Source organism: Pan troglodytes, chromosome 18 (assembly GCF_028858775.2).
Source record: "Pan troglodytes isolate AG18354 chromosome 18, NHGRI_mPanTro3-v2.0_pri, whole genome shotgun sequence".
NCBI lineage: Eukaryota > Metazoa > Chordata > Mammalia > Primates > Hominidae > Pan > Pan troglodytes.
Window position 1 is genome coordinate 82,586,587 of NC_072416.2, and position 27,443 is coordinate 82,614,029.

Below are 27,443 nucleotides of genomic sequence, written 5' to 3' on the forward strand. Positions count from 1 at the left end.
ATGAGTATACTTTTTAAACATTTAATTTTTTTTTTTTTTTAAATAGAGACAGGGTTTCGCCATGTTGCCCAGGCTGGTCTCAAACTCCTGAGCTCAAGCAATCTGTCTGCCTCAGCCTCCCAAAGTGCCAGGATTACAGGCATAAGCCACCACACCTGGCCTCTTTTTAAACACGTAAGACATTTGTTAGCATTTTGATAAAGATACAGCTTTCAGACAGTAATACGCACAGATCTTCAGTGCAAAAGTCAACGAATGTTGACATATGTGTACCCCTGTGTAATCATCACTGAAGCTGTAGGATGGCAAGGTGAAGACATTTTGAACAAAGGCAGGCAGAAGCTAGGATCTTGTCCAGCTAACCCATTGTGCTCACCCTTTCAGACACCTAAAACTCCTTTGCAGAAAAGCATGGACAGGCTAGGAAAGCAACTGACACTCTTCTCCTTTGGCATAATCGGTGAGTGAAGCAGTTTCCATACTGGGTTTGTTCTGCAGGTGGAGGGGAGCCATCATAGGGGGGTCACCATGGCGGTTTCTCAAATATCTTGCTACTCAGCTGCATAAGGCTTGGGGATTGGGATCAGAGGCTCTCCAAAAGCAACAAGAGCTTTCTGTATAGTTGGACCAGGCTGGCTGCTGTAACAAGCAGCCACTACATTTTCTTGGCTTAACATAGTAAACGCTTGTTCTTTGCTCACACCGCAGTCCAAAGTCCGTGGGTGTATTCCTGGTCCAGTGGCTGTCCTGGATAGCTCGCCTACACACAGTGACTTGGGCCCAGGCCCCTGTTATATTGCTGCTCTATCTTCCTCTGGGTCCTTGGAGGCCATGTTTCTGTTCAGCCAACAGATGGTGAAAGAGGAAACATGGAGGCTTGTGGAGGACATTTTTAAGGCATAGACGAGGAAGTGGAATCATCAATTTGACCATCTTTTATTGGCCAGAATGGAGTCACATGGCCCACATAACTGCAAAGGAGACTGGGAAATGTAGTTTAACTGTGCACTCAACCATATTTCTATGCTTCTAAGCAGCGTGTGCCTGGACTGGGACTTCCTGACCTTTGGTAACACAACAAACAGCATTGACATGATGCTGCGGTCCTGAATCTAGATCTTAAGGCTTGACATCCTCATAGTGGTGCCCCGGTCCCTTCACTGGCTTCTTCCTGCTCTTTCCATATCTGGCCTTACTTCTGTGTCCTTTATTCCAGCCGTGCCTGGCCCCTAATAGATTCTCAGGCCCGTGCCTGGCTCCTAATAGATTCTCAGTAAATATTTGTTGAGTAAAACATTTAATCAAGGAATAAACCAACAAGCCACTGCCTACAGCACATCCAGTGATGAGGGAGGTGCTGGTGAGTGTAGCCAAAACTGCGGAGCCAGAGAACAGTCTTGAGAGAAACAGCTTATGTAAGCCCATGTTTCTTAAGTTAAATTAGAACTTAAATTGACATGTCCACAGCAAGACCCATGATATCATTCAGACATTTTTTTTTTTTTGGGTGGGGAATGGAGTCTCACTCTGTTGCCCAGACTGGAGTGCAGTGGCGTGATCTCAGCTCACTGCACCCTCTGCCTCCTGGGTTAACCAATTCTCCTGCCTCAGCCTCCTGAATCTCTGGGATTACAGGCATGCACCGTCACGCCCAGCTAATTTTTGTATTTTTGGTAGAGACAGGGTTTTGTCATGTTGGCCAGGCTGGTCTCAAACTCCTGGCCTCAAGTGATCTGCCCGCCTTGGCCTCCCAAAGTGCTAGGATTATAGGCATGAGCCACCGCACTGGGCTTTTTTTTTTTTTTTTTTTTTTTTTTTTTTTAACATTTTGGGAACTGCTCTAGCAGATGGAGAGTTTTGACATTCAGTCCCATGGACCCCCTAGAAAGCCCAAGGGGCAGGTGCAGGGAAGCAACACCATGCTGGTCAGTGCTTCTAGAGGAAAGTAGCATTTGCCAATTCCCATGGTGCAAATACTCTCAGTATGGCCGTTTTCAAGCTACTAATGTACAGACACTGAACATGGATTTCGGAAGAGATGTACCTAGTTGATTCGTGTGAGCTCCTGTGAGGAGTCTCCAGCCTTCTACTATGGGAATGCCACAAGGGTGGAGTAAGTTCCTAGTGGGGGTGGCTCTAGGCTCACTGCCTCACCCCTATTTCCAATAGAGCTCGCCTTGCTAATCTATTTCATTTGAGTTCATTTGGGTTCTAGCTAAGATTTCAGCTGATGACTGAGTTTAGTAGCCAATAGTAGAATGCCCAAAACAAAACTAACAGATACTGTGGCAGCTGCCCCTCTCAATACACATACACACACACCCCGCTACCACCCATCAGAAAACATCCTTGGCCCCCTGGCCCCTGCAAAGCAAAGCTAACGTTCTTTAGCAAGCTCTCCAAGGGTGTCACCTGGCAACACCACCCACCTTCCCAGTCCCTACTCACTCCTTCCGTTAATGATGGCAACAAGAGTTAACGATTAGGCTTGTGTTTGCTGTCGTCCAGGAGCTGTGCTGAGCACAGACTGTCACACCTTAAACCAGGGAACTACTCTTTGAGGGGTGCACGGCCATGAGCCCCATTTTACAGATGAGGAGATGCAGGCTGCACCACGCAACCCGAGCACCTTTCCCTGTGGCCAGAGCATCTCATGAACTTCCACAGGCCCCAGGGCAGCTCTTGCCATTTGTGCCTTGAGGGTCTATCCGTAACCACCTCCGTGTCTCGTACACCTAGTGCAGTAACTGGTGTGCAGTACATATTTGGTAAATTATTAATGAAGGAAAATGGAAATGGAGTATATTTAATCCTGAGTACCACAGAGTAAAATAATTTGAAAAAACAGTGACCCATCTGCCCATCACAGGAGCAGTTGCATTTGCCACAACAAACACCACACGGGGGGATGTTCTGGATACACACAGCCGATGGTAAAGTTTGGGAATAAGATGTAAATGCTTGCAAACAGTCCAAAATAAACTGATTGAGCCTTTAACTTAAATTTGGCTTGGACCTTTCCTAAGAAAGTAAAATCGGGTTTTTGTAGGTATAAACGTATCTCCCTTAGAAAAGAGAAGAGACGGGTTGAAAGTGGTTGAGGTTATCAGGTGTTCCTCTGTGCATGCATTCCTGTAAACTCTTTTAAGGAAGTGAGTTTGAATCCCTCCAGGCATCAGCGTGTGTAGCGCATATGGAGATAAGGATGTTTTTGTCTCTTCCCCAGGTCTCATCATGCTCATTGGCTGGTTGCAAGGGAAACAACTCCTGAGTATGTTCACGATTGGGGTCAGGTAAGAGGGCTATGGCCGCCCCTTGCCTTGCCAGGGTGGTCAATGGGCTCTGAGCCCTTCCCTGCCGCAAGAGAAGGTGGGGAGGCTGCAGAATAGGAAGGGTTGGGAAGGTGCAGCCCCGTCACCCAAACTCCAGCCTCCCAATAGCACATTCTCTGACAGGTACAGAGTGCCCAGTGAATGCTTGCAAAATGAATGACAGCAAATGATCCAGGGGGTCCCTTTTGTATTAGGCTGTTCTTGCATTGCTAAAAAAAAAAAAAATACCTGAGGCTTGGTAATTTATTAAGAAAATAGTTTAATTGGCCTATGGTTCTATAGGCTGTACAGGAAGCATGGTGTCTGCTCAGCTTCTGGGGAGGCTCCAGGAAGTTTCCAATCAAGGCGGAAGGGGAAGGGGGAGCAGGCATGTCACATGGCAAGAGCAGGTGCAGGAGAGGGAGGAAGGGGAGATGCCACATGCTTTGAAACAATTAGATCTCTCAGGAACTCAGTCCAGCAAGAACGGCTCGAAGGAGATGGCGCTAATCCATTCATGAGGGATCCACCTCATCGTCCAATCTCCTCCCACCTCCAACATTGGGGCTTATGTTTCAACTTGAGGTTTGGGTGGGGACACACATTCAAACTGTATCAGCTTTCTTGTCACTCTTTGCCTGTGGGTTTGGGTCTTTCTGGCTAAGAGCAAGGACCCCAGAGCCAGCCTGCCTCTGTTTAAATTCTACGCTTGCCACAAAACTGGAGGTTCTGTGACCTCCAGCAAGTTTCTTAGCTCTCTGTGCCCCAGTTTCCTCCTCTGAAAAATGGGAATGCTCATATACCCTGTCCTAGGGCGACTGTCTGGATTAAAGGAGTTAGTCTGTGCAAGCACCCACATGATACACAGTGCAGAGTGAGTGTTGGCTCTTAATACTGGTTTAGAACTCGATCTAAGCCCTTGTCTTACGGAGGAGGCTATCAGAGCGGCAATGGATGTAGAGCCCAAGGCCACACGGGGACAGCAGGCCTGGGAGTCATCATCACTTGATGATGCTAAGCCGAGGGGACCCGCCCTTCTTCTACGTAGTGATTCATAAGTCATCCCAAGCCCCTGGGTCCTGGTGGCCGAGACAGGGAGAGGCACGGGCGGCCCAGCATCGTGCAGCGGTTTGACTTTGTCAGTAGTTCTTCCGTGGCTATTTGCCAAGGGCAAGGGAAGCAGAGGCCGGGGATTGTCACTAACTGGGTATGTCCCATTGGAAGGGAGGCTAGGGGCTGTTCCGGGACACGGAGGAACCAACCCATGTCTAGGCTCACGTCAGGCCCATTGGTTCCCAGACAGTAACGCACACGCAGCTGCTGTCTGCAATGTGTTTTTAGGTGATGTGTGGAAAATCATTCTAGTGTCTGTTCATATGTATATATATGTAATTAATACATTAAACCCATGATGTAAACAAACTTAGATGTCCATCAGCTCATGAAAGAATAAACAACTTAGGTACAGTGGAATATTTTTCAGCCACAGAAAGGAATGAAGTACTGATTCATACTGCAACATGGATTAATGTTGAACCCGTTTTCCTAGGTGAAAGAAGCCATTTGCACATGTTATATGATTTTATTTATATAAAATATTCAAAAATAGGTCACTCGGCCAGGCGCGGTGGCTCATACCTGTAATCCTAGCGCTTTGGGAGGCCAAGGCAGACGATCACCTGAGATCAGGAGTTGTAGACCAGTCTGGCCAACATGGTGAAACCCTGTCTCTACTAAAAATACAAAAATTAACTGTGTGCGGTGGCAGGCGCCTATAATCCCAGCTACTGGGGAGGCTGAGGCAGAAGAATCGCTTGAGCCCGGGAGGCGGAGTTTGCAGTGAGCCGAGATTGCGCCACTGCACTTCAGCCTGGGTGACAGAGCAAGACACTGTCTGAAAAAAGAAACAAACCTAAACATAGGTCACTTCATAGAAACAGAAAGTAGGTTAGTGTTTGCCAGGGCCTGGGGTTGGGGAGTGTGTAGTGACTACTAACAGTTATGGGGTTTCCTTTGGGGGTGAAGAAAATGTTCCAAAATTGATTGTGGGAATAGGTGCACGACTCTGCATACACTAACCACCATTCAATTATATATGTTAAAGGAGTGAATTTTATTATATACAAATTATATGTCAATAAAGAAACCAGAAAGGTATAGAACAGGCAACTAAGAATACTGTTACTGAAAGGGTCCTCGGAGCCTTTCTAATTTATATATGAAGAGTAAACCGTTATTGCAAATGTGTGCTGTAATGATCATTACAGTGAATTACAGCAGACAAACTCCTGGTGGATTGAGGCATCCCAGTGTGTGCCGGGACACAGAGGTTTGTCCTGCTGGCCAGTGTGGGCAAGAGAATCTTGCTTTAAGGGTTGAGTGTACTGGGTCTAGTACATGGTATCAGGTACATAGTATCAGGTGTACATGGCTCTGGTGCATAGTCAGGCTTGCCTGTGTATACATGAATGTACACGATTGTCTGGTAATTAGTAGTAGAGGAGATTCCAAATGCCTTATTTTTTCAATGACACTGCATGGTGTGCATTAATTGAGGGGCAGGTGGTAAAATCAACACGTGGGCAGGTGTGTGTCCTATGACAAAAGCATTCAATAACTATTTTTTGAGTGAATGGGAATTGGAAATACTGTGTCTGGCTTTGGATACTTTGTCACTCAGTGTATTTAACAAACAAAATCTTAGTAACACCAAATGCTGAGAGCACACAAAAAAAACATGGAAAAGAGGAGTTGGAATATTATGTGATGATGTGGGCACACAGATGTGATAAAAATCATAAAAGCAAAATACAAATGACAGACACTTGGAAAACCCCATCCCAGATAAATTCTAAGCCATAATAAGTTCATCTCTTCCCTTAAAAAAAAAAAAAATCCTGTAATGAGACACACAAAGACATTCAAACCACATCAGAATACCCTTAAATGATAGTTTTCAATAGCAAAAGAAGAACAAGAAAAAAAGCTGTACTCATAGATAATAGTCTTTAGGTTTTAGCTTTAAACAACCTATAAATGAGCGGAGACGAATGCCAGGGCTTGGACTTCCCCCCAGACCTGTTTGGAACCATGAAAATGATGCAGTGGTGCTGTACAGGTGTCTTTGCTGGGTTGCAGCCCTTTTTCCCTGAAAATATGCCCAGGTCCTCGGTTTGTTTTGCTAATGGCCCTGCGAAAGGGCATCTTAGGCTCTGGATAATGAAACCTAAGGGGGTCTATTGAATGTAGGATGGTCTTGATCTCTAGTGGATTGGGGCTTTCTGGCTTAATATCCTGAACAGAACGATCTTCATGGCGTTGTTTTTTGTTTGTTTGTTTGTTTGTTTGTTTGTTTTCAGACAGAGTTTCACTCTTGTCGCCTAGGCTGGAGTGCAATGGCACGATCTTGGCTCACTGCAATCTCCACCTCCCAGGTTCATGCAATTCTCCTGCCTCAGCCTCCCAAGTAGCTGGGATTACAGGGGCGCACCACCACACCCAGCTAATTTTTTGAATTTTAAGTAGAGATGGGATTTCACCATGTTGGCCAGGCTAGTCTTGAACTCCTGACCTCAGGTGATCCACCTGCCTCAGCCTCCCAAAGTGCTGGGATTACAGGTGTGAGCCAGTGCTTCCAGCCTTCGTGGAGCTTTTGAGGAGCATTTATCCTTCGGTGTTACTGTGTATAGCACATGACTGCGTGATCTGTTTGTATCACTTTCATTGAATCCCTTTCATGTTCATGTAGTGTTGGGATTGGGGGAGGTTGTGAACAAGACAGTCATGGTTCCCACCTTCAAAGATTGTAGGTCTCAGTGGGGATGGAGAATCGATGGGAATCAAGGGCTAGAGGGAGAGAGCTGGGAAGAGAGGCAGAGGCAGGTGGGAGAGGGAGCGTGAAGCTGAGATCTGGAGCTGTGGCTGATGTGATGAGGCCTTGGAGGAGACTGGGGGTGCAGATTCCTGGGGCTGCCAAAACAAAGCACCACAGGCTGCAGGGCTGGAAACAGAAGCTTATTCTCACCATTCTAGAGGCCAGGAGTCCGAGGTCCAGGTGTGGCAGGAGCATGCCGTTCTTGAAGACCCTAGGGGGAGAATCAGCCGAATGCTTCTCAGCTTCTGGTGTCACAGACAGTCCTTAGCACATAGATATCTTGCCTCTAGTCTCTGTCTGTCACATGGTCTCCTCCTCTGTCTCTGCGTCTCTTCTCTTCTTTTTATAAGGACGCCAGTTGTATTGGACTAGGGTGGATACTCTAATGACCCCATTTTTATTTGATGATGTCTGCAAAGGCCCTATTTGCAAATAAGGTCACATTCACGTGTACCAGGAGTTAGGATGTGAACATATTTTATTGGAGGGACACAATTCAACCCCCTAGCAGCAGGCAGTGGGCTGCCGGGAGAAGGGGGTGGATGGACAACAAGCTCATTGAAGGAGATGAGGACAAGGAGGCCTGAGCCAGGGCTGGGAAGACCCGTCTACGCGAACGGCAAAGTTGCCAAGAGCAGCCTGCAGGTGGACACAGTAAAGTCCGTTCTGGGCCGGGTGCGGTGGCTCATGTCTGTAATCACAGCACTTTTGGACACTGAGGCAGACGGATCACTTGAGGTTAGGAGTTTAAGACCAGCTTGGCCAACATGGTGAAACCCCATCTCTACTAAAAATACAAAAATCAGCCGGGCGTGGTGGCGCGTGCCTATAATCCCAGCTACTGGGGGGCAGAGGCAGGAGAATTGCTTGAACCCGGGAGGCAGAGGTTGTAGTGAGCTGAGATCACACTACTGCCCTGCAGCCTGGACAGCAGAGTGAGACACCATCTCAAAAAAAAAAAAAAAAAAAAGTCAGTTCTAGAATCTTCAAGGAATTGAAGAGGGAGGGACCAGGGTCTGTTGGTGCTGGAGAAGGAGCAGGAGTAGAACATGTGATCCCAGTTCATCCTTACACAGCCCATGGGGTAAGTCTGGCCTCCTTTTTACAGATTGGGAAACAGGCTTACACTAGCACAACTTATGGGATCAGGGCATGGAAGAGACAGACTTCAAACCACTGAAGCCTGATCCAAAGCCAGGCTCCTTGTCAGCAACCCAACCCCCTCCAACCACAGCAGGATGGGGACTCTGCTGCCAGCCACTGCCCCTCACTCCCTATCCTTGGCAGCCATTGGCAATGGGCTCGAGTTTATTTGCCCCATGAATATGTATTGGGCATCTGTTGACTCTCTGTTTACATCAAAAGTGCTGATCCAGCTGGATCAGGTAGATCTCTGCCCTCCTGGAGTTTTCTGCCTGGGGAAAAAAGTGAATGTTAACAATTTAAGCACACATTAATAAAAATAATTATAACTTATGAGTGCTACAAAGGAATAACTGCCGAGAAAGAGATAAAAGGGAGGTAGAAGCCAGCTGGGCATGGTGGCTCACGCCTGTAATCACAGCACTTTGGGACTCTGAGGTGGGCAGATCACTTGAGATCAGGAGTTCAAGAACAGCCTGGCCAACGTGGTGTTGTATCTCTACCAAAAATACAAAATTAGCCGGGCATGGTGGTGTGTACCTGTAATCCCAGCTACTCAGGGAGGCTGAGGCAGGAGAATGGCTTGAACTTGGGAGGCAGAGGTTGCAGTGAGCCGACATCTCACCACTGCACCCCAACCTGGGCGACAGAGCACAACTCTGTCTCAAGAAGAAAAAAAGGGAGGTAGAAGGGGATGGACTGGAAGAGGTGGCCGGGGAGGGTTTTGGGTGGAGAGTTGAGGAGTCAGGAGATGAGCAGGAAGGGTGTTCAGGCAGGGGGAACAGCACAGGCCAAGGTTTGGGGGTGGGAACATATCCGAGGGTCACTTGGGGGGGACCACAGCTGAGCTCTGTGAGCAGAATGAGATGATGGAGTCGCTTAGATCATGGGGAAACTCATGGCCCCTTCTCCTATTCCTAACCTCATCATCAGAGCCTTTCCCAATACGCCACGCCAGGCCGTCTCTGTGACACTTTGGAAGCAGAGAGATGAAAAGTGTTGGCCACCCTTGATTTAGAGGCCGAAGGAAGTGGGAGGTGGGAGCCCCAGCTTATTACAGAAGCGGGAGCTGGGAGGAAGGGGTCGCTGGAGCAGGACGCCAAGCTGTGCTGGGGACAGTGGGGTTTGGGGCATTGGAAGAGCACCTGCAGAGGCAGGCACTGGAGAGCCGAGGTCTCCCACCAAGCTGAAGAACGGGAGGGTCCCTGAGAGAGATGGCAAACCTGGATGGCCGCTCCCCCAACTCGGGGCTGGATGGGGCCTGAGACTGACGTTTCTTTCTTTCTTTTTATTATTTCAGTAGGCTTTTGGGGAACAGGTGGTGTTTCGTTACATGAATAAGTTATTTAGTGGTGACTTCTGAGATTTTCATGCACCCATCACCTGGGCAGTGTACACTGTACCCAATGTGTTGAGACTCACATTTCTTTTGTTTGCTTTTTTATTTTTAAATTTTTCTTTAAGTTCTAGGATACATGTGCAGAATGTGCAGGTTTGTTAAATAGGTATACACGTGCCATGGTGGTTTACTGCACTTATCAACCCGTCATCTAGGTTTTAAGCCCCACATGCATTAGGCATTTGGCCTAATGCTCTCCCCCGAACCCCCCGACAGGCCTGGGCGTGGATGTCCCCCTCCCTGTGTCCATGTATTCTCATTGTTCAACTCCCACTTAGGAGTGAAAACATGCCGTGTTTGCTTGCTTGTTTTTGAGATGGAGTCTTGCTCTGTCCAGGCTGGAGTGCAGTGGCGTGATCTTGGCTCACTGCAACCTCCATCTCCTGGGTTCAAACTATTCTCCTGCCTCAGCCTCCCAAGTAGCTGAGATTACAGTTGCCTGCCACCACACCCAGTTAATTTTTGTATTTTTAATAGAGATGGGGTTTCACTATGTTGGCCAGGCTCATCTCGAACTCCTGACCTCAGGTGATCTGCCTGCCTCTGCCTTCCAAAGTGCTGGGATTACAGGTGTGAGCCACTGCGCCTGGCTGAGACTCATATTTCTAACAAGCTCTCAAGGGTGCTAACACAGGTGATCCAGGGAGCACCCTCTGAGCGTGAGGCTGTGATTCGACACTGTCCCCCGAGAGCGGGCTCCAGCAAGAACAGGACCAGGAAAGAGGCCAAGACACCTGAACAGCATTCTCAGGTGACTGAGCCTTTGGAGGCAGGGGTGGCGGCAGGGAGGGAGACATTTGAGCCTCAAGGAGGCTGCCAGAGAACACAGGACTCTCAGAAGACAGAATGCTTAAAAACTTCCCCAAGTAGGCCGGGCACAGTGGCTCACACCTGTAATCCTAGCACTTTGGGAGGCTGAGGCAAGAGGATCCCTTGAGCCCAGGAGTTTGAGACCAGCTTAGACAACATAGTGAGACTGTCTGTACAAAAACAAATGTTTTGTTATTAGCCAGGTATGGTGGTGCACGCTTGTAGCCCCAGCTACTTGGGAGGCTGAGGCGGGAGGATTGCTTGAGCCTGGGAAGTCAAGGTTTCAGTGAGCCATGATCTTGCCACTGCACTCCAACCTGGGCAACACAGCGAGACCCTATCTTAAAAAACAAAAACAAAACAAAACAAACAAACGAAAAAACCTCCTGCAGATCATGAGGTCAGGAGTTTGAGACCAGCCTGGCCAAAACAGTGAAACCTCGTCTCTACTAAAAATACAAAAATTAGCCGGGCATGGTGGCGTACGCCTGTAGTCCCAGCTACTCAGGGGCTGAGGCAGGAGAATCTCTTGAACCCAGGAGGTGGAGGTTGTGGCGAGCTGAGATCGCACCACTGCACTAGGGAACAAAGCAAGACTCCATCTCAAAAACAAAACAAACAACAACAACAAAACACACACACACACACACACACACACCCTTCTGCAAATAATGGTGCATCCAATCCCTGTCTTATAAGCCATGAGAAGCTTCATGAGGCAAGAAAGACGATTAAATATTTCCAGAAGAAAAAGTAAAAAAGGCTTCTGCGCTCAATCCCCAAATACCCCAATTCTCTCCCCACCCATGGTCACTTCCGGTTTCTTGTCCTAACTTCCCTTGCAGCACGGGCATCCCGCTTAATCCATGCAAGTGGACTTGCACGTGGGAGACACTTTCCCCCTCTCATCTGTGATTTTGAAAGGGTGAGGTTTTTCAGTTTTAATGCCAGATTAAAGCTGCTGAAAGCCACTGAATCAGAAGGTGGAGATGGCAGCTTAGCCAGCGGAGATTTTCCAAAATAAGTAAAATGAGAGAATCATTTTTTTAAAACTTTAAGAACTTTTTAAAAACGAATTCCTGGGCCGGGCACGGTGGCTCATGCCTGTAACCCCAGCACTTTGGGAGGCCGAGGCGGGTGGATCATGAGGTCAAAAGATAGAGATCATCCTGGCCAACATTGTGAAACCCCGTCTCTACTAAAAATACAAAAATTAGCCAGGTGTGGTGGTGGGCGCCTGTAGTCCTAGCTACTCGGGAGGCTGAGGGAGGAGAATCACTTGAACCCTGGAGGCGGAGGTTGTAGTGAGCCGAGAATGCACCGCTGCACTCCAGCCTGGCGACAGAGCAAGACTCCATCTCAAAAAACAAAAAACAAACAAACAAAAAAATTCCCTATATGTTAAGTGACATTCAAGATGATACAAGTCACTTGCTTTTCCTGGTCCATTCTAATCAATTTTTGTTTTGCTTTTGTTTTTTTGAGATGGAGTCTCTCTCTGTCACCCAGGCTGGAGTGCAGTGATGCGATCTCGGCTCACTGCAAGCTCCGCCTCCTGGGTTCAAGTGATTCTCCTGCCTCAGCCTCCCCAAGTAGCTGGGACTACAGGTGCTCGCTACCACACCCGGCTAATTTTTGTATTTTGGTAGAGACGGGGTTTCAACATGTTGGCCAGGCTAGTCTCAAACCCCTGACCTCAAGTGATCCATCCGCTTCTGCGTTTCAAAGTGCTGGGAATGCAGGTGTGAGCCACCACAGCCGGCCCATTCTAATCTTTATTAGTTTGTGGATTAATTCTTTATTATTATGAATTCATCCAAGTAATACAAAGATGCCCTTCCCCTGCCATATGGGATGAAAGTCCCCGTCGTAACCCTCCACAAATGTTTGCTTAGCTGGTCTTCACAGCCTGTGCCATAAAACCAACGAAGCCTTCTGGCTGTCACTGTAGAAACCGGGCACAGCCCCTTGATCAAATTCTGTAATCTTGGTTTATATAACTTGTCTGTGCCTGTTCTGTTGTCCCTGGGTGAAAGGTCACCATTCACAACCATTCTATTCAAACTGCCTGTTTTGTAATTGGAATTTTTTGCCAACATTTAATGTACCATATTTCTTTGATTGTGAGATGTACATTCTTTTTCACATTTCAACTCCTCTGAAATCAGATCACTTCTAATAAGTGATGTAATTAGAAAGCATGGTGTTACTGATTAATTGGCAGTGTTTATTCTTTTCTGAGCTCTGCCCAAAATAATGGTGCCCTTCACAATCAACTGTCTTAGCTCTGATGAAATGTGGTCTCTGTGTGATCCTGGTTGAATGGATTCTCACCAGGTGTTCAGCCAACCCAGGTGGAGTGCTCACTGTGTGCTAGGCCAGCGCAGGCCTAAGCATTGTTACACTCACTTCTTCATGCAGCAAATATTTACTGTATACCTCCTTGCTTTGCTGGATTTTCTAATGCAGAGGATAAAAAGAGCCACCTGGCCAAGCTTGGAGGCTCATGCCTGTAATCCCAGCACTTGGGAATGCTGAGGGGGGAGGATCACTTGAGCCCAGAAGTTCAAGACCAGCCTGGGTAACATAGTGAGACCTTGTCTCTACAAATACTTTTTTAAATTAGGGAGTAAATAGTGGTGCATGCCTGTGTCCCGGCTACCAGGGAGGCAGAGGCTGGAGGATTGCTTGAGTCCAGGAGGTCAAGGCTGCGGTGAGCCTTGATGGTGACACTGCACTCCAGCCTGGGCGACAGAGCAAGAACCTGCCTCAAAAAAAAAATAAAAAACAGGCAAGGCACAGAGGATCACGCCTGTGATCCCACCACTTTGGGAGGCCGAGGCAGGTGGATCACTTGAGGCCAGGAGTTCAAGACCAGCCTGGCTAACATGGTGAAACCTCATCTCTACTAAAAATTCAAAAATTAGCCAGGTGTGGTGGCACATGCCTGTACTTCCAGCTACGCGGGAGGCTGAGGCAGGAGAATTGCATGAAGCTGGGGGGTGGATGTTGCAGTGAGCTGAGACTGCACCACGGCACTCCAGCCTGGGTGACAGAGTGAGACTCCGTCTCAAACAAACCCAGCCACCCTTGTGTGATATAGCCAGAAAATGTGTTTTGTTTGAACTGTATCTTTTTCATTGGAATTTGTTGCCAACGTTTAAAAATTGGGAGTTTGCCTGAAAAAGATACTGGATTTCCAGCTTCTCTTGGGAGCATGGGAGGCCCGGCAGCACTGTGCGTTGCTGTGGTCCCTGGTGACTTGGTGGTGGCTCTTTGTTTAGAGGAGGGCCTGGGCTCTGGCATCGCCACGTGGGCTTGCTCACCCTGGCCCATTTCACGTATTTCCTGGGCAGCCTGGCCCCAGGGCCTGGACCGAGCGTGTCTCGAGGGGCTTCTGCAGGGTCCCTGGCAGTGGCTGTGGGTGGGTTGCAGGTGTGGTGAGAGACAGTGGCCCCCTTCTCCCAGGATGTTTCTGGTATCTCAGATAACAGAAATTCCTCATCACTTCTAGTCCCCTAAATAGTCTCTTTCTAGAAATTGTACAGAGTGGATCCATGCGGTGACAGCACTTGGAGCTCCACTGAAGTCACATCTTCCCCCCTCCTCAGCCTGGCCTCGGGTGGAGGCTTGGTGGGGAGGATCCGGCCAACCTCCTTCACCTGTTCAAAATCCCTCCTCCCCCTCCCCATCGCCAGCCAAGGCTGCTTTTTTTTTTTGAGACAGACTTTCACTCTTGTTGCCCAGGCTGGAGTGCAGTGGCGCCATCTCAGCTCACCACAACCTCCACCTCCCAGGTTCAAGCGATTCGCTTGCCTCAGCCTCCCGAGTAGCTGGGATTACAGGCATGCGCCACCACGCCTGGCTAATTTTGTATTTTTAGTAGAGACGGGGTTTCTTCATGTTGGCCAGGCTGGTGTCGAACTCCCGACCTCAGGTGATCGAGGCGCCTCGGCCTCCCAAAGTGCTGGGATTACAGGCATGAGCCGCCACACCCGGCCTTTTTCTTTCTTAAACAGCTTTATTGAGATATAATTCACATATATAATTCATCCATTTAAAGCATACAATTTAATGGTTTTTAGTGTATTCAGAGTTATACACAGCCATCACCACAGTCCATTTTATTTTATTTTATTTCATTTTATTTTATTTTATTTGAGACAGGGTCTCACTCTGCTACATAGGCTGTAGCACAGTGACATGATCATGGCCCACTGCAGCCTCAGCCTTGACCTCCCAGGCTCAAGTGATCCTCCTACCTCAGCCTCCTCAGTAGCTGGGATTATAGGTGCACACTGCCACACCCAGCTAATTTATATATACATATATATATATATATATATATATATTTTTTTGTAGAAATAAAAAAATGTTGCCCAGGCTGGTCTTGAACTCTTGAGCTCAAATGATCTGCCAGTGTGATCCTCCCAAAGTGCTGGTATTATAGGTGTGAGCTACTGTGCCTGGCCTTAGAACATTTTCTTTTTTCTTTTGAGATGGAGTCTCACTCTGTCACCAGGCTGGAGCGCAATGGCGCAGTCTCGGCTCACTGCAACCTCCGCCTCTCAGGTTCAAGCAATTCTCCTGCCTCAGCCTCCTGAGTACCTGGGATTACAGGTGCATGCCACCACACCCAGCTAATTTTTGTATTTTTAGTAGAGATGGGGTTTCACCACGTTGTCCAGGTTGGTCTCAAACTCCTGACCTCAGGTGATCTGCCCACCTGGGCCTCCCAAAGTGCTGGGATTACAGGCGTGAGCCACCACCCCCTGCCTAGAACATTTTCTTATCGCCTCAAAAAGAAGCCCTGTGCCCTTTAGCTATCACTCTACATTCCCACCTATGCCCACATCCCAGCCCTAAGCAATTGCTCATCTTTCTTTCTTGTGTAGATTTCCCCATTCTGAACATCCCTTATGAATGGACTCATGATCTGAGTGGCCTTCTATGTCTGGCTTCTTCCACTCAGCAGCATGTTTTCCAGGCTCATCCACATGGTGGCATGTGCCAGTGCCTTGTTCCTTTCTTTGGCTAAAGTGTATTCTGCTGTATAGATAGACCACATTTGGCTCATCCATTTGTTCACTGATGGACATTTGGGTTGTCATAGTTTCTCCATGTTTGTTTTTACATTTTTTAAAGGAAAATTTCAAGCATGTACAAAAGCAGAGAGGATGATAAAGTGAACACCTGTGTAGCCACTACCCAGCTTCAACAGTGGCCCACTTGCAAACACTCTTGCCCTTTCTACAGCCCACCCCTGGCTGTGTCAAACTGGACACCAGGCACCAGGCATCATACCTTTCCACCACTTCAGGAGTGTGGAATGTGGGGCCAGTCAGCCCCGATGTTGTGGAGTCTCAGCCAAAAGGGATAGAAAGAGCCCCCTCTACACATGCTCTCACCTGTTGACACACCCAGAGAAGGGGCATCCATGTGCCGCAGCCCCAGTCTCATTTCCAAGAGAGCATCTCACCGGCTCAGCTTGGGTCACACGCTCTCCTCGAATCCAGCCAACCCTGGTTATGAGAGAGTGGGGTCGCACCGTACAGGGAGAGTTGGAGGGGTAAGAAAGAAGTGAGCAGACACCCCGAAACAGATCCACGCAGCAGGCAAGTGTGTCGCTGTGGCCCTTCACCTCCCCTGACCTGGACTTCCTTGTCTGGCTTCCTCATAGGAAGTGTCTACACCACTACACTCATGAAAAGTGAAATTCAAGGGACTCACGAGGACCCTTGGAACCAAAAACTCTTAATCCCACTTACTGTCTGATTTTGGGAATTCCTTTTATGGAACCCAAAGCCTTTTCTCTCTAATAAATGAGAATAATGTAAATGCAAAATACTTTTAAAGAGGCAAAACAGCTGACAGACTAATTCACATTAAGGTGTGGATGACTGACAGGAGAGGTCCCTTCCCAAGAGCGGGGTCTGCAGGGGAGGGCTCAGGACAGTGGGTGCTGCAGAAGGAGGCAGGTGCACCTTAGGATTGGGAATGGAGAATAGAACCAGGACATTGGGGACACCTAAGACAAGCTTCACCAGCCAAAAGCATTGCCAGCCCCAGCTGAGAGTCACACACTCCTTAAATGTGTGTTAGAGGGGACTCATTTGACCTTTCGATCCAGCCTGGCTGTGGCGGCCATTCCAGAGGGTCTGCCCATCGTCGTCATGGTGACGCTGGTCCTGGGAGTGCTGCGGATGGCCAAGAAGCGGGTCATCGTGAAGAAGTTACCCATCGTGGAGACTTTAGGTGAGGAACTCCAACTGGTGGAATCCTTACATGTGGAATTGAATGGGGGCTTGGCTGTCAGGGCAATCCAGCCTGGGGGTTTCACAAGCCTGAGGATGGCAACTTCTCTTTTCTATAAACTGATGTTTGTTGTACCAGGTTGCTGCAGCGTTCTCTGTTCTGATAAGACGGGGACTCTGACTGCCAATGAAATGACAGTGACCCAGCTTGTAACGTCAGATGGGCTTCGTGCCGAGGTGAGTCCCAAAGGAATTTACAAGCCTTAAAGATGCACCCAGCCAGGCTGTCTCCTTTCTAGACAAAGCACACAATGTCTTCTAGAACACGATAAGGAAGAAATAAATTGGGGTCATCTTATAATCTCCTTGCTAACATGACTGATTTTGTTTTTAATCATCCCATGCTTCCTTTTAATAGATATGACCAATTTAAGGGAGCCTCCTTTTTTAGTTACTTATTAATTATAAGCACATTGCAAAATTTAAAAGCTAGAAAAAATCTTCCATACCTCCCACGATAAACTAACCGTGATTAGTCCATTTGTGGTTTGTTTGTTTGTTTTTGAGAGACAGAGTCTCCCTCTGTCACCCAGGTTGGAATGCAGTGGCTGATCTCTGCTCACTGCAACCTTCACTTCTCGGGTTCAAGCGACTCTCCTGCCTCAGCTTCCCAAGTAGCTGGGACTACAGGCATGCCCTAATATGCCGAGCTTATTTTTGTATTTTCTAGTAGAGACGGGGTATCACTATATGTTGGCCAGGCTGGTCTCAAACTCCTGACCTCAGGTGATCCGCCCGCCTTGGCCTCCCAGAGTGCTGGGATTACAGGCGTGAGCCACCACGCCCAGCCTGTTTTATTTTTTTACACAGGGTCTTGCTGTGTCGCCCAAGTTGCAGTGCAGTGGTGCTGTCATGGCTCACTGCAGCCTCTAACTTCTGGGCTCAAGGGATCCTCCCACCTCAGCCTCCCAAGTCCTCCCGTGTTTTTCAGTGTCCTCTGTGTGCTTGGTGCGATTGGAAGCTCTCTGAATGTGCAATTTTTCTATCCTGATATTTTTTCTACAAAACTGGCCAAACCAAGGGGTGAACAGATGATGGTCCATGGGCCAGTGCTTGTTTGAAAATAAAGTTTCCTTGGTGTACCACCACACCCATTTGTGTACATATTGCCAATGGCTGCTTTCATGCCTCAGTGTGCCGCAACGGCAGAGCTGAGTAGCCACGACAAAGGTGGTGTGGGCTGCAAAGGCTAACACGTTTACCCAGCGCTGTTCTTAGAATAGAAGCACTCTTCTATGCTAGTTCTTAGTTTTCTTAACCGTCACTTGTACTGGCTGCAGAGTATCCCACTGAGTCAACTTGCGGCAATTTACTCATGCCTGGTGCTGTGTCCATCCATGACGTATCCAATTAATCAATAATCTTTCAGAGAACATCTTCATACTGAAAGCCCTGTCCACGTTTAGGATTATGTCCCTGGAATGGATCCCCAGGACAGAGATTGTGGGCCAACTGGGGGAGCATGTTTTTGACTCTTGGCGACACCCTTTCTTCTGCCTCGCCCTGCAGGTCAGCGGAGTTGGGTATGACGGTCAAGGGACTGTGTGTCTTCTACCATCCAAGGAAGTCATTAAGGAATTTTCCAATGTCTCAGTGGGAAAGTTAGTGGAGGTAGGTGTCAAAAGCGCCATGGGGGAAATAGGCATTTACATTGAGGCTTCTGGGGCTCCTCTCTGAAAATGGCTATTTAGCCATTGAACCTACTGGTTCTTGACAATGACTGGACCACCCAGGGGTGAGGCTGTCACAGCACTGAAAAAATGGCCCCAAAACTGACGGAGACATCAGAGGTAAGAGGACAGCTAGGCTGGGCACAGTGGTTAATGCCCGTCATCCCAGCACTTTGGGAGGCCAAGGCAGGAGAATCACTTGAGGCCAGGAGTTCGAGACCAGCCTGAGCAACGTAGTGAGACCCTGTTTCTATTATTTTTTTTAAAAATTATTTAAAAAGGAGAGCTAGAAGCCTCTGTACTCATCACTGCCCACTGGGAAGGCTCTAAGGAGACTCCTGCCCAGAGACGTGCCCGATGAATGGTAAAAAGTGAGCCTGTGATGAATTTCCCCTATTGTTATTAGTGAGCCTGTGATGATGTTCCCCTGTTGCTGAGTCCTGCGGTCCGAGCTGTACTCACCCTTTCACAGGGGCTCACTCCTCCCCATGTAGCAGGCACCCTTCTTCCTCTGTACAGTTCAGTGAGTGCCACTTGCAAAGGACCTGCCTCCAGGGGCCACTTCACTATCACAGCAAACGCTGTCTTGGTTTTGCGGATTAAAAATCAAAAATATGACCAGGCGTGGTGGCTCATGTCTATAATCCCAGCACTTTGGGAGGCCAAGGCAGGTGGATCACCTGAGGTCAGGAGTTCAAGACCAGCCTGGCCCACGTGGTGAAACCCCATCTCTACTAAAAAATATAAAAATTAGCTGGGCATGGTGGCACACACCTGTAGTCCCAGCTACTCAGGAGCCTGAGACAGGAGAATTGCCTTGAACCAGGGAGGCAGAGGTTGCAGTGAGCTGAGGTCATGCCACTGCACTCCAGCCTGGGTAATAGAGTGAGACTCCATCTCGAGTGAATGAATGAATGAAACAAAAATATGCAAAACTAGTAAGTAATAATAGAAAAGAAAAGAAATGGGCAGAGAAGTAATGCGAGTGTCTAGGCTCACCAGGCCGGGAAGGAAGAGCGCTGGGAATCCCACTCTCTTTGCTTGTCTCTTTTTCATTTTTTAAATATTTATTTATAAATTGAGGTAGAAGTCATCTACCATGAATTCACCCCGTTAAAGTGCACAATTCAGTGGTTTGAATATGTTCACAAGTTGTGCAACCTTCCCCACTGTCTAGAATACTTTGTCACCCCAAGTGGAAATGCCATCATCCCCATTATCGGTCGCTCCCCGTTACCCCACCCTCGTCACCATCCGTCCACCTGCCTCCCTGCTGGGTTCCGTCATGATAACTTTATGGGAACCAACATTCAGCACAGCCAAGAAATAGTCACGATGTTTCTTTTCAAAAGCCGGGACGCTGAGTTGTTTTAAAGAGCAAGTCTTGTCCCCGCAACCCCAGCTGTAAAAATGGGACAGGCCCACAATGTCTAACTTTTTCATGAGCCCAGTACTAACTACAGATGTCCGGACAATCCCCTTTTAGGCGGGCTGTGTTGCCAACAATGCGGTCATCAGAAAGAACGCCGTGATGGGGCAGCCCACCGAGGGTGCATTGATGGCCCTGGCGATGAAGGTAGGAGGTCCTGGGGTGTCTCTGCGGGGAATTCTTTCGCTCGGGGCTGGATTCATTGGTAGAAAGTCAGTTCCTGTCTGAGCTAACAGGACTGGGGATGTTAGGTAATCATGGAAGAAAATGGCCCAAGCTGGCCTTGGGCCATCTGTTGGTGGTGGAAGAGGTGAGCTCTGAGATTCCACGGGACTTCAGCAAGTTCTGCAGGTCTCTAATCCCTCCACCAGCGATTCCAAAAGAATCCTATGAGCTTCCCTGTGGTTCAGGCCCTGGTCAGGTGTCGAGGCGACAGACAGTGGAACGAGACTCCCTATGCACCCAACACGACCCTGTGCTCACCGAGGCACCATTGGGAGGGGCTGGTTCCTGGGAATGTATTCGATTGACTCTGGGGTTCAGTGTTAGACCCTGAGCTCTGTGGCTGTGCAGGGTTGCCCCAGGCCATTCTGTACCCAGCACCAGGTACCAAGTGGCTGCTTGCAGTGTGGAGGGGATGGGTGGGGGCTGATGGGGGCCTGCTGCATTCTGTGCTCAGAGGACAAGTTAGAAGAAGGAGAGGCAGAAAACATGGGCTGGGAATGCAGGTGACAGGAAAGCAAGGAGAAGAGAGGACAAAGGACATGGGAAAGGAGGGGCCGGCAGAGGTTAAGAGGAGGGAGCAAAGGAAGGAGGAAGGTGGCCCCGGTCAGCTCCCACGTCTGTTTCCATGGCCACTTGGCCTGGGTCCCTCCTCTTCAGCCAGAGCTGGGGCTCCCCTGGACACTGTGGGAGCTCCTTTCCCCGACCCGCTCCGCGCTTTCTGCTGTGTGACTTGTCTCTGACTCGGGTCTGATCAGAACCCTCTCCGTCAAGGTCAAGGGAAAAGCCCGACTCAGGGTGCTCATCCCCCAGCACTGACCCCTCGCTGCCGCCGAGCCTGGCCCCTGCACTCACCCTCCCTTCCTGCTTCCTCCTGGACTTTGACCACTCCTGCCTGTCCTCACTGGCGAGTGCCGACTTTCTCTTCAAGTTCACTCCAGTTTCCACCCCAGCAGACACCTCTCCTCATCCCGGGCTCACTTCACTGCCTTGTATTTTCAGTTTACCTGTCCCATCACTGAGCACCAGGGCTCACTTCACTGCCTTCTGTTATCAGCTTACCTGTCCCTCCCTCCAGTGCAAGACTCCAACCTCCCACACCACTGCCTTCCCAAAGCTGGTGCTGGGCGGGGGAGAGGTGGTCGCCCTCTCATAAGCCCCCGTGACGGTAGATCAGGTGCTTTTCCCCAGTGTAAGAACATTGGAAAGTCATTACAGGCTGAGTGCAGTGGCTCAAATCCCAGCACTTTAAGAGGCTAAGGCAGGAGGATCATTTGAGGCCAAGAGTTTGAGACCAGCCTGGGCAACATAGCGAAACCCCATCTCTACAAAAAATATAAAAATTAGCTGGGCATGGTGGTGCATGCCTGTGGTCCCAGCTACTCAGGAGGCTGAGGCAGGAGGATCCCTTGAGCCCAGGAGTCTGAGGCTGTAATGAGCTATGATCACACCACTGCACTCCAGTCTAGATGACAGAGATCCTGCCTCAAAAAAAAAAAAAAACAAAAAGATTGGGCACAGTGGCTCACACCTGTAATCGCAACACTTTGGGAGACCGAGGCGGGTGGATCACCTGAGGTCAGGAGTTGAAGACCAGCCAGGCCAACATGGTGAAACCTCATCTCTACTAAAAATATAAAAATTAGCTGGGCATGGTGGTGCGCACCTGTAATTCCAGCTACTCGGGAGGCTCAGGCAGGAGAATTGCTTGAACCCAGGAGGCGGAGGTTACAGTGAGCCGAGATTGTGCCATTGCACTCCAGCCTGGGTGACAGAGCAAGACTCCGTCTCAAAAACAAACAGAAATCATGACATCGTATTATTTTTCTTCCATTCACAGAAGATAATTCTCTCTGCAATGTCTGTAATAGTGAATGGGGCTCATTTCCCATTTTAAAATAGTGCTGAGTCTGCCCCATTCAACAACTCCTCGCTGCCCAGAAGGGAAGGTGCCGGCCTGACCGTCTGGCAGGAATGACACCCATGTGTCACCTTGCTTCCGCCACCAGCCGTCCCTGCAGCCTAGAGAGGAGAGAGGTTCCAGAACCCAGAAGCTGGGAGATTTCCTTGATGTGTTATAATTTTCCTCTTTCCTGGGGCCTGGCTTAAGATTTTGGAATACAGAACAAACACTGGCTGGCATGTAGGAAGTGCTGCCTGTGTGACAGGCATGGGGCAAGCACTTTGTGGTTCTTACCTGTCTCACCTGCTCTAAATGGCACTGAGGCCAGGCCAGTGGTTCCCGGCTTTTCTTCCATTATTGCTCCTGGATTAGGGTCTTGGGGTTACTGAAATAAAACACCACTGGCTGGTGATTTAGAGTAACCAAAACACACTGAAACACAGCTCTGTGGCCAGAAGTTGAAATCAAGGTGTGAGCAGGACCAGGCTCCGTCTCCCAGTTTCTGGGTGTTACTGGCAGCCCCGGGCGTTCCTTGAGTCGCAGACGCATCCCTGCCTTGGCCTCTCACACCAAGCTCTGTCTCTGTCACAAGGTGCTCCCCGCCATGCCTCTGCGCAGCCTTTTCCTCCTCTTTTTTTTTTTTTTTTTATTTGAGACGGAGTCTTGCTCTGTTGCCCAGGCTGGAGTGCATTGGCTTGATCTCCGCTCACTGCAACCTCCGCCTCCCAGGTTCAAGCGATTCCCCTGCCTCAGCCTCCCAAGTAGCTGGGACTACAGGTGCCTGCCACCACGCCTGGCTAACTTTTTGTATTTTTAGTAGAGACAGGGTTTCACCATGTTAGTCAGGATGGTCTTGATCTCCTCACCCCGTGATCCACCCGCCTCAGCCTCCCAAAGTCCTGGGATTACAGGCATGAACCATCATGCCCGGCCTTCCTCCTCTTATATCCAGTCATGTTGGCTTAGGGCCAACCCTAATAGCCTCAAATTGACGATATCTGCAAAGGCCCTATTCCAAATCAGGTCACATTCAGAGGTTCCAAGGTTAGGACTTCAACATATCTTTCGTGGGGTACAATTCAACCCCACTAAGGAGATGGTTTAGGCATTTCTTCCCTAATCACCCCACTCCCTCCCCATGAAATTTAATATGGCAGATACACTGTATTGTACGCATATCTGCACTTTCTACGTAAAAGGAGTAGTTTTTTGTGCCCCTGCTGCACCCCCATTTTCACCCCCTGTGGGACAGTGGGATGCATGGGTCATGACTGGTTTACACTTCGGGAAACTAAGATTCTGAGTTGTGACATCACTGATCCAAAAGCCATCAAAGAGCAACAAAGGGCCAGGCTGGCAAGGACCCCAGGCTGTGGACGGGGGCGCTGGCAAGGACCCCATGCTCTGGACGCAGGGTTGTCTCACTGACTCAGGGGATTCCTTTTGAGAAATTGCTACACCTTCAAGTCTGAAACGTTCCTCCCGGCAGAAACACTGCAGGTTTGTTTCTAAGCAGATTTCAGATAGAAGCTGTTGCAAAGACCGTCTTGTCTGCCCTTCAGCCAAGAGAAGAGACTTTTTTTTTTTTCTAGGTGGGACATTCCAAGAGAAATGGCCTTTTTTCTGTGTGCTAAATGCTTGGATTTCTTATCTGCCAGAGGTGGTTTGAACAATGAATAATTTAAATGGACTGAGCTTTGTATAGAGATTGGCTTCGGATGACTCACTAAAAATGTGTCATTTTATTATGCTAGATGGACTTAAGTGATATTAAAAATTCATATATAAGAAAAAAAGAGATTCCATTCAGTTCAGAGCAGAAGTGGATGGCGGTGAAATGCAGTCTGAAGACTGAGGTGAGACCTTTCAATCTTCAACCTCTTCTCTCTTTCTGCCCGGGCCCCCACCCAGAGATAAAGCAAAATGCAGACTTCAAGGATAATTTGAAAGTTCCTGGCTGCTTCTATGACGTTCCAAATACATGGAAAAACTTAATCACCATCATACCTTTGATTCTCTTGGGTCTGCTTCTGGTTTTTTGTTTAAAACAGAAGTTCTTAAAGCAGGGTCCCTGGAGTAGTAGCGGTTGTTATCACGTGAGACTTTATTAGAAATGCAGAATCTCAGGTTCCATGCCAGACCTCCTGAGTCGAATGGTCCAGGGGTGGGACCCAGTAACCTTCGTTTTCTGCAGATTCTGATGCAGGTGCAAATGTTGAGATCGACCAGCCTGTAATCCAATGACTGAGGCCCTGCTGCTAACACCAGTCGCCAACTTGCCAGTCCTCTCTTTGCAGCCCTGTGCTAAGTTTTTTATACTTCTTAGCTCATCTCCCCGTCATACTGGGGAGCAAATCCTTCAGTACGGAAGGCGTGTCTGTGTGGTGCATCAGTGTGTGCACACGTGTTGTCCCTGGCTAGAGGAACACATACCAAGCTATGGCCACCCCGGGTGGACATTACAGCTGATTTTTAAAATTTTCTTTTCAGATTTGTTGTGGCTTTTCAGATTTTCCTTAAAAGCTATTTTTTAAAGTTTTTGTTGCCTGCTACCGTTTTCTCCACCCCTCCTCTTCCCTCCCACTCTTTCTAGAATCTATCATGTCTGCCCATGCAGACTGCTCAGCTCCCACTCAGGGCTGTGGGCAGCTCAGCCAGCTCATGCCAGGCCCTTCCTGTGCATGGATGGACACATGTACATTTCAGGGGCTTAGAAGGGATTATAGATTTTCAAAAAACTTTTAGACCTTTCAATCTTTTCCCTTGCAAGGCAATGGTAATATATTCTCATTGAAAAAGTATAGAAATATGACATAAAAATGAAAGCTTCTTTCATTCCACCCTTCTTCCCTCCCTCCCCACCACCCACCCAGAGGTAATTCTATTTTAAGTCTGGGGTGGAGCATTGCAGATTTTAAATATGCAAACGACAACATCTGGATGGTATTTTCAAAACAAGGTCACTATTTATAGTGTGTGTAATTTGCTTTTTCCCCCTAAGATTTTCTTTTAATATTATGTCTTAGATGCCTGTGTTGGTTAATATAAGCTTGTTATATTAACATATTAATTATATAATATGTAATATATATTACATATATTACATATATTTAATATATATTATGTAATATATAATTGTATAAGTTAATATATTAGTTATATATATAATATACATATAAATAATGTAATATAATACATATAAATAACATAATACAATACATATGTACTATAATTAATGTATTAACATCTGTCATTAATATTATATTAATAACATATTAATATGTTAATTACATATTAATAACATATAATTAATATTATATTATCTTATAACAGTGTTACATTCACACTGTGCACCCACGTGAGCCAGGTATGTCCGGTATTGAGGCTAGGGATACAGTGTGACTCTCACTGACCCAGGGCCTCCCCCCGTGGAGTTTATAGTCTACATGTTTGTCATGACAGAGCTTAAGAAAAACACAGGAAAAATGATCAGCTACTCATGTGGCTTCACTATTACAAGCCAAGTGCTGGGGGTGGGTACAAAATAGACTTGGTGCTGCCCTAGGGGGGCAACAGTCTAATGGAAATATTCCCAGTTAATCACACCCCCAAAGGCACAGTCCCAGCTGGGATGATACCTCCCGTGCATGAAACATACAAGACTCTCTGAGTGACCATAACAAGGGAACTGAAAAAAGAACAAGGGTAGTACAGGTTGAAGATTGGCCTTGTTCTTTCTCTGGACTGCAAAACGTTCCATGGATGGATTCTAGAACTTCGCGAACCTGTCCAGCACCCGTGAACAGCACCAGCCCATGATCAGTAACTCCGCTGCAAAGATCCCCGTGTGTGTCTTTGTAACCTTGTGCAGAGTGGGGTGATGGTCAGTATGAACCAAGGCTTCCAGTGATAGTGGATTTCTTCCCTTTGTCTTTTCTAAGGATCAGGAAGACATTTACTTCATGAAAGGGGCCTTGGAAGAGGTGATCCGCTACTGCACCATGTACAACAATGGGGGCATCCCCCTGCCGCTGACGCCCCAGCAGAGGTCATTCTGCCTGCAGGAAGAGAAGAGGATGGGGTCGCTCGGTCTGCGGGGTCAGTGCCTGTGGTCCCGGCCCAGAGCTTTAAGCTTGCATGTAACATTGACTTTTAAGTGCATTCAAGCAGGGTCCCTAGTCAAGGAGGTCACCCGTCCCAAGGAGTCAGGCAGCATGCTGACTGCAATAATGTGTGCTTGGAACCTGATGGTCACATGAAAGGCAGAGAGGTCCCCACCTCATCCCAGTTCCTTAGTGACTCCCGTTAATCCAGAGAAGAGGGTACCCTCCCTTGCTGAGTTTCCTAAGGCAGGTGAATGGGCTGCACCCCAAACATTGATTTTCCCAATAGGTCTTTTTGCTCATTGCCTCTTGTCAGGAAAACCCGAAGTTCTTTTCAGTCAAGGAACATATTTTTTCCCTTAGCCATTTTCAATTTTCTGCAGCAGAGCCAGTGCCATCCCTGATGGGCTGAACATTAAATCTCACATTTCCCTTGGTGTCATTTGTCACCCTGGCCAGTTACAGAGGAAGCGTTTAGAAGTGCTCCTGAGCACTGGTATTCCCTTGGGGGAAAGTGAGAGGCTTTGGGTTGGCCTTACTGGCTCAGGAGCCTTGGTTTTCCCCTTCGGGGAACAGAGTTTGTAGGTTGCTGGCAAGCTTGCTCAGAGGTGTACGGGGCGAGACCCTTGCGGCTTTCTGGGGCACAGTGAAGCCAGCGCCGAGCACGTGTCCCCTCTTCCCGAGTGAGGGGAGCGTTCCCCAAAGCATTGGCACTTTGCCCCCCAAATGGTTCGTGTAGCGCTGGGTCTACAATAGGCTTACAGGTAAATACTGTGCCTCAGTTTCCCCATATGCATAAGGAAGGCACGAGAGCAGTGACTTCATTGATTGTTGTGAGGATTGGAAGAGACGGTGAATCCCATCTTAGCTTGCCCTGGGCCTTGACTCTGTTTCGGTGGCAGAGAAGCCAGGCCCAGCTTCTGCGAGCCAGGTGATCTGAGAGGGGGTGGTATAAGAAGGTCCTTTTCACCTCGCTGACACCAGCGACCGGGCTGTGGCGTCCCTCCTGCACAGTGGAGAGATTGGGAGACAGTCTGGCCCGTGGGTGGCAGCTGCTTTCGTCATGGTTGATACGACCAAGCCATTCAGTAGCTCCCTGTTCTTGTCACATCACGCCTCTGCTGACGAAACGGCTCACTTAAGAGTGGACACGTTAGTAAGTAAACATCCCACGTGGCACTGGCCTCTACATCTGCTCCTGGCACTTGGGCCCCACCTGTGTGCTGGGCACCAGGTTAAGTGCCTGTGTGAGGCCACGCCCTGAA

At 48.4% G+C, this 27,443-nt stretch overlaps 1 protein-coding gene across 4 annotated transcripts in view; it reads left to right on the forward strand.

Annotated features, from left to right (window-relative positions):
• The window catches only part of ATP2C2 (ATPase secretory pathway Ca2+ transporting 2), a 93,925-nt gene that overhangs the window by 54,997 nt on the left and 11,485 nt on the right, over window positions 1-27,443 (forward strand). For all 4 annotated transcript variants that reach the window (XM_511142.8, XM_003315215.6, XM_054668525.2 and 1 more), the window contains exons 10-17: window positions 385-460; window positions 3,227-3,293; window positions 16,668-16,792; window positions 16,931-17,028; window positions 18,361-18,462; window positions 20,008-20,097; window positions 23,830-23,931; window positions 26,017-26,173. In XM_511142.8, the coding sequence (XP_511142.6) occupies window positions 385-460; window positions 3,227-3,293; window positions 16,668-16,792; window positions 16,931-17,028; window positions 18,361-18,462; window positions 20,008-20,097; window positions 23,830-23,931; window positions 26,017-26,173 (817 nt within the window). The remainder of the gene's footprint in view (window positions 1-384; window positions 461-3,226; window positions 3,294-16,667; window positions 16,793-16,930; window positions 17,029-18,360; window positions 18,463-20,007; window positions 20,098-23,829; window positions 23,932-26,016; window positions 26,174-27,443) is intronic.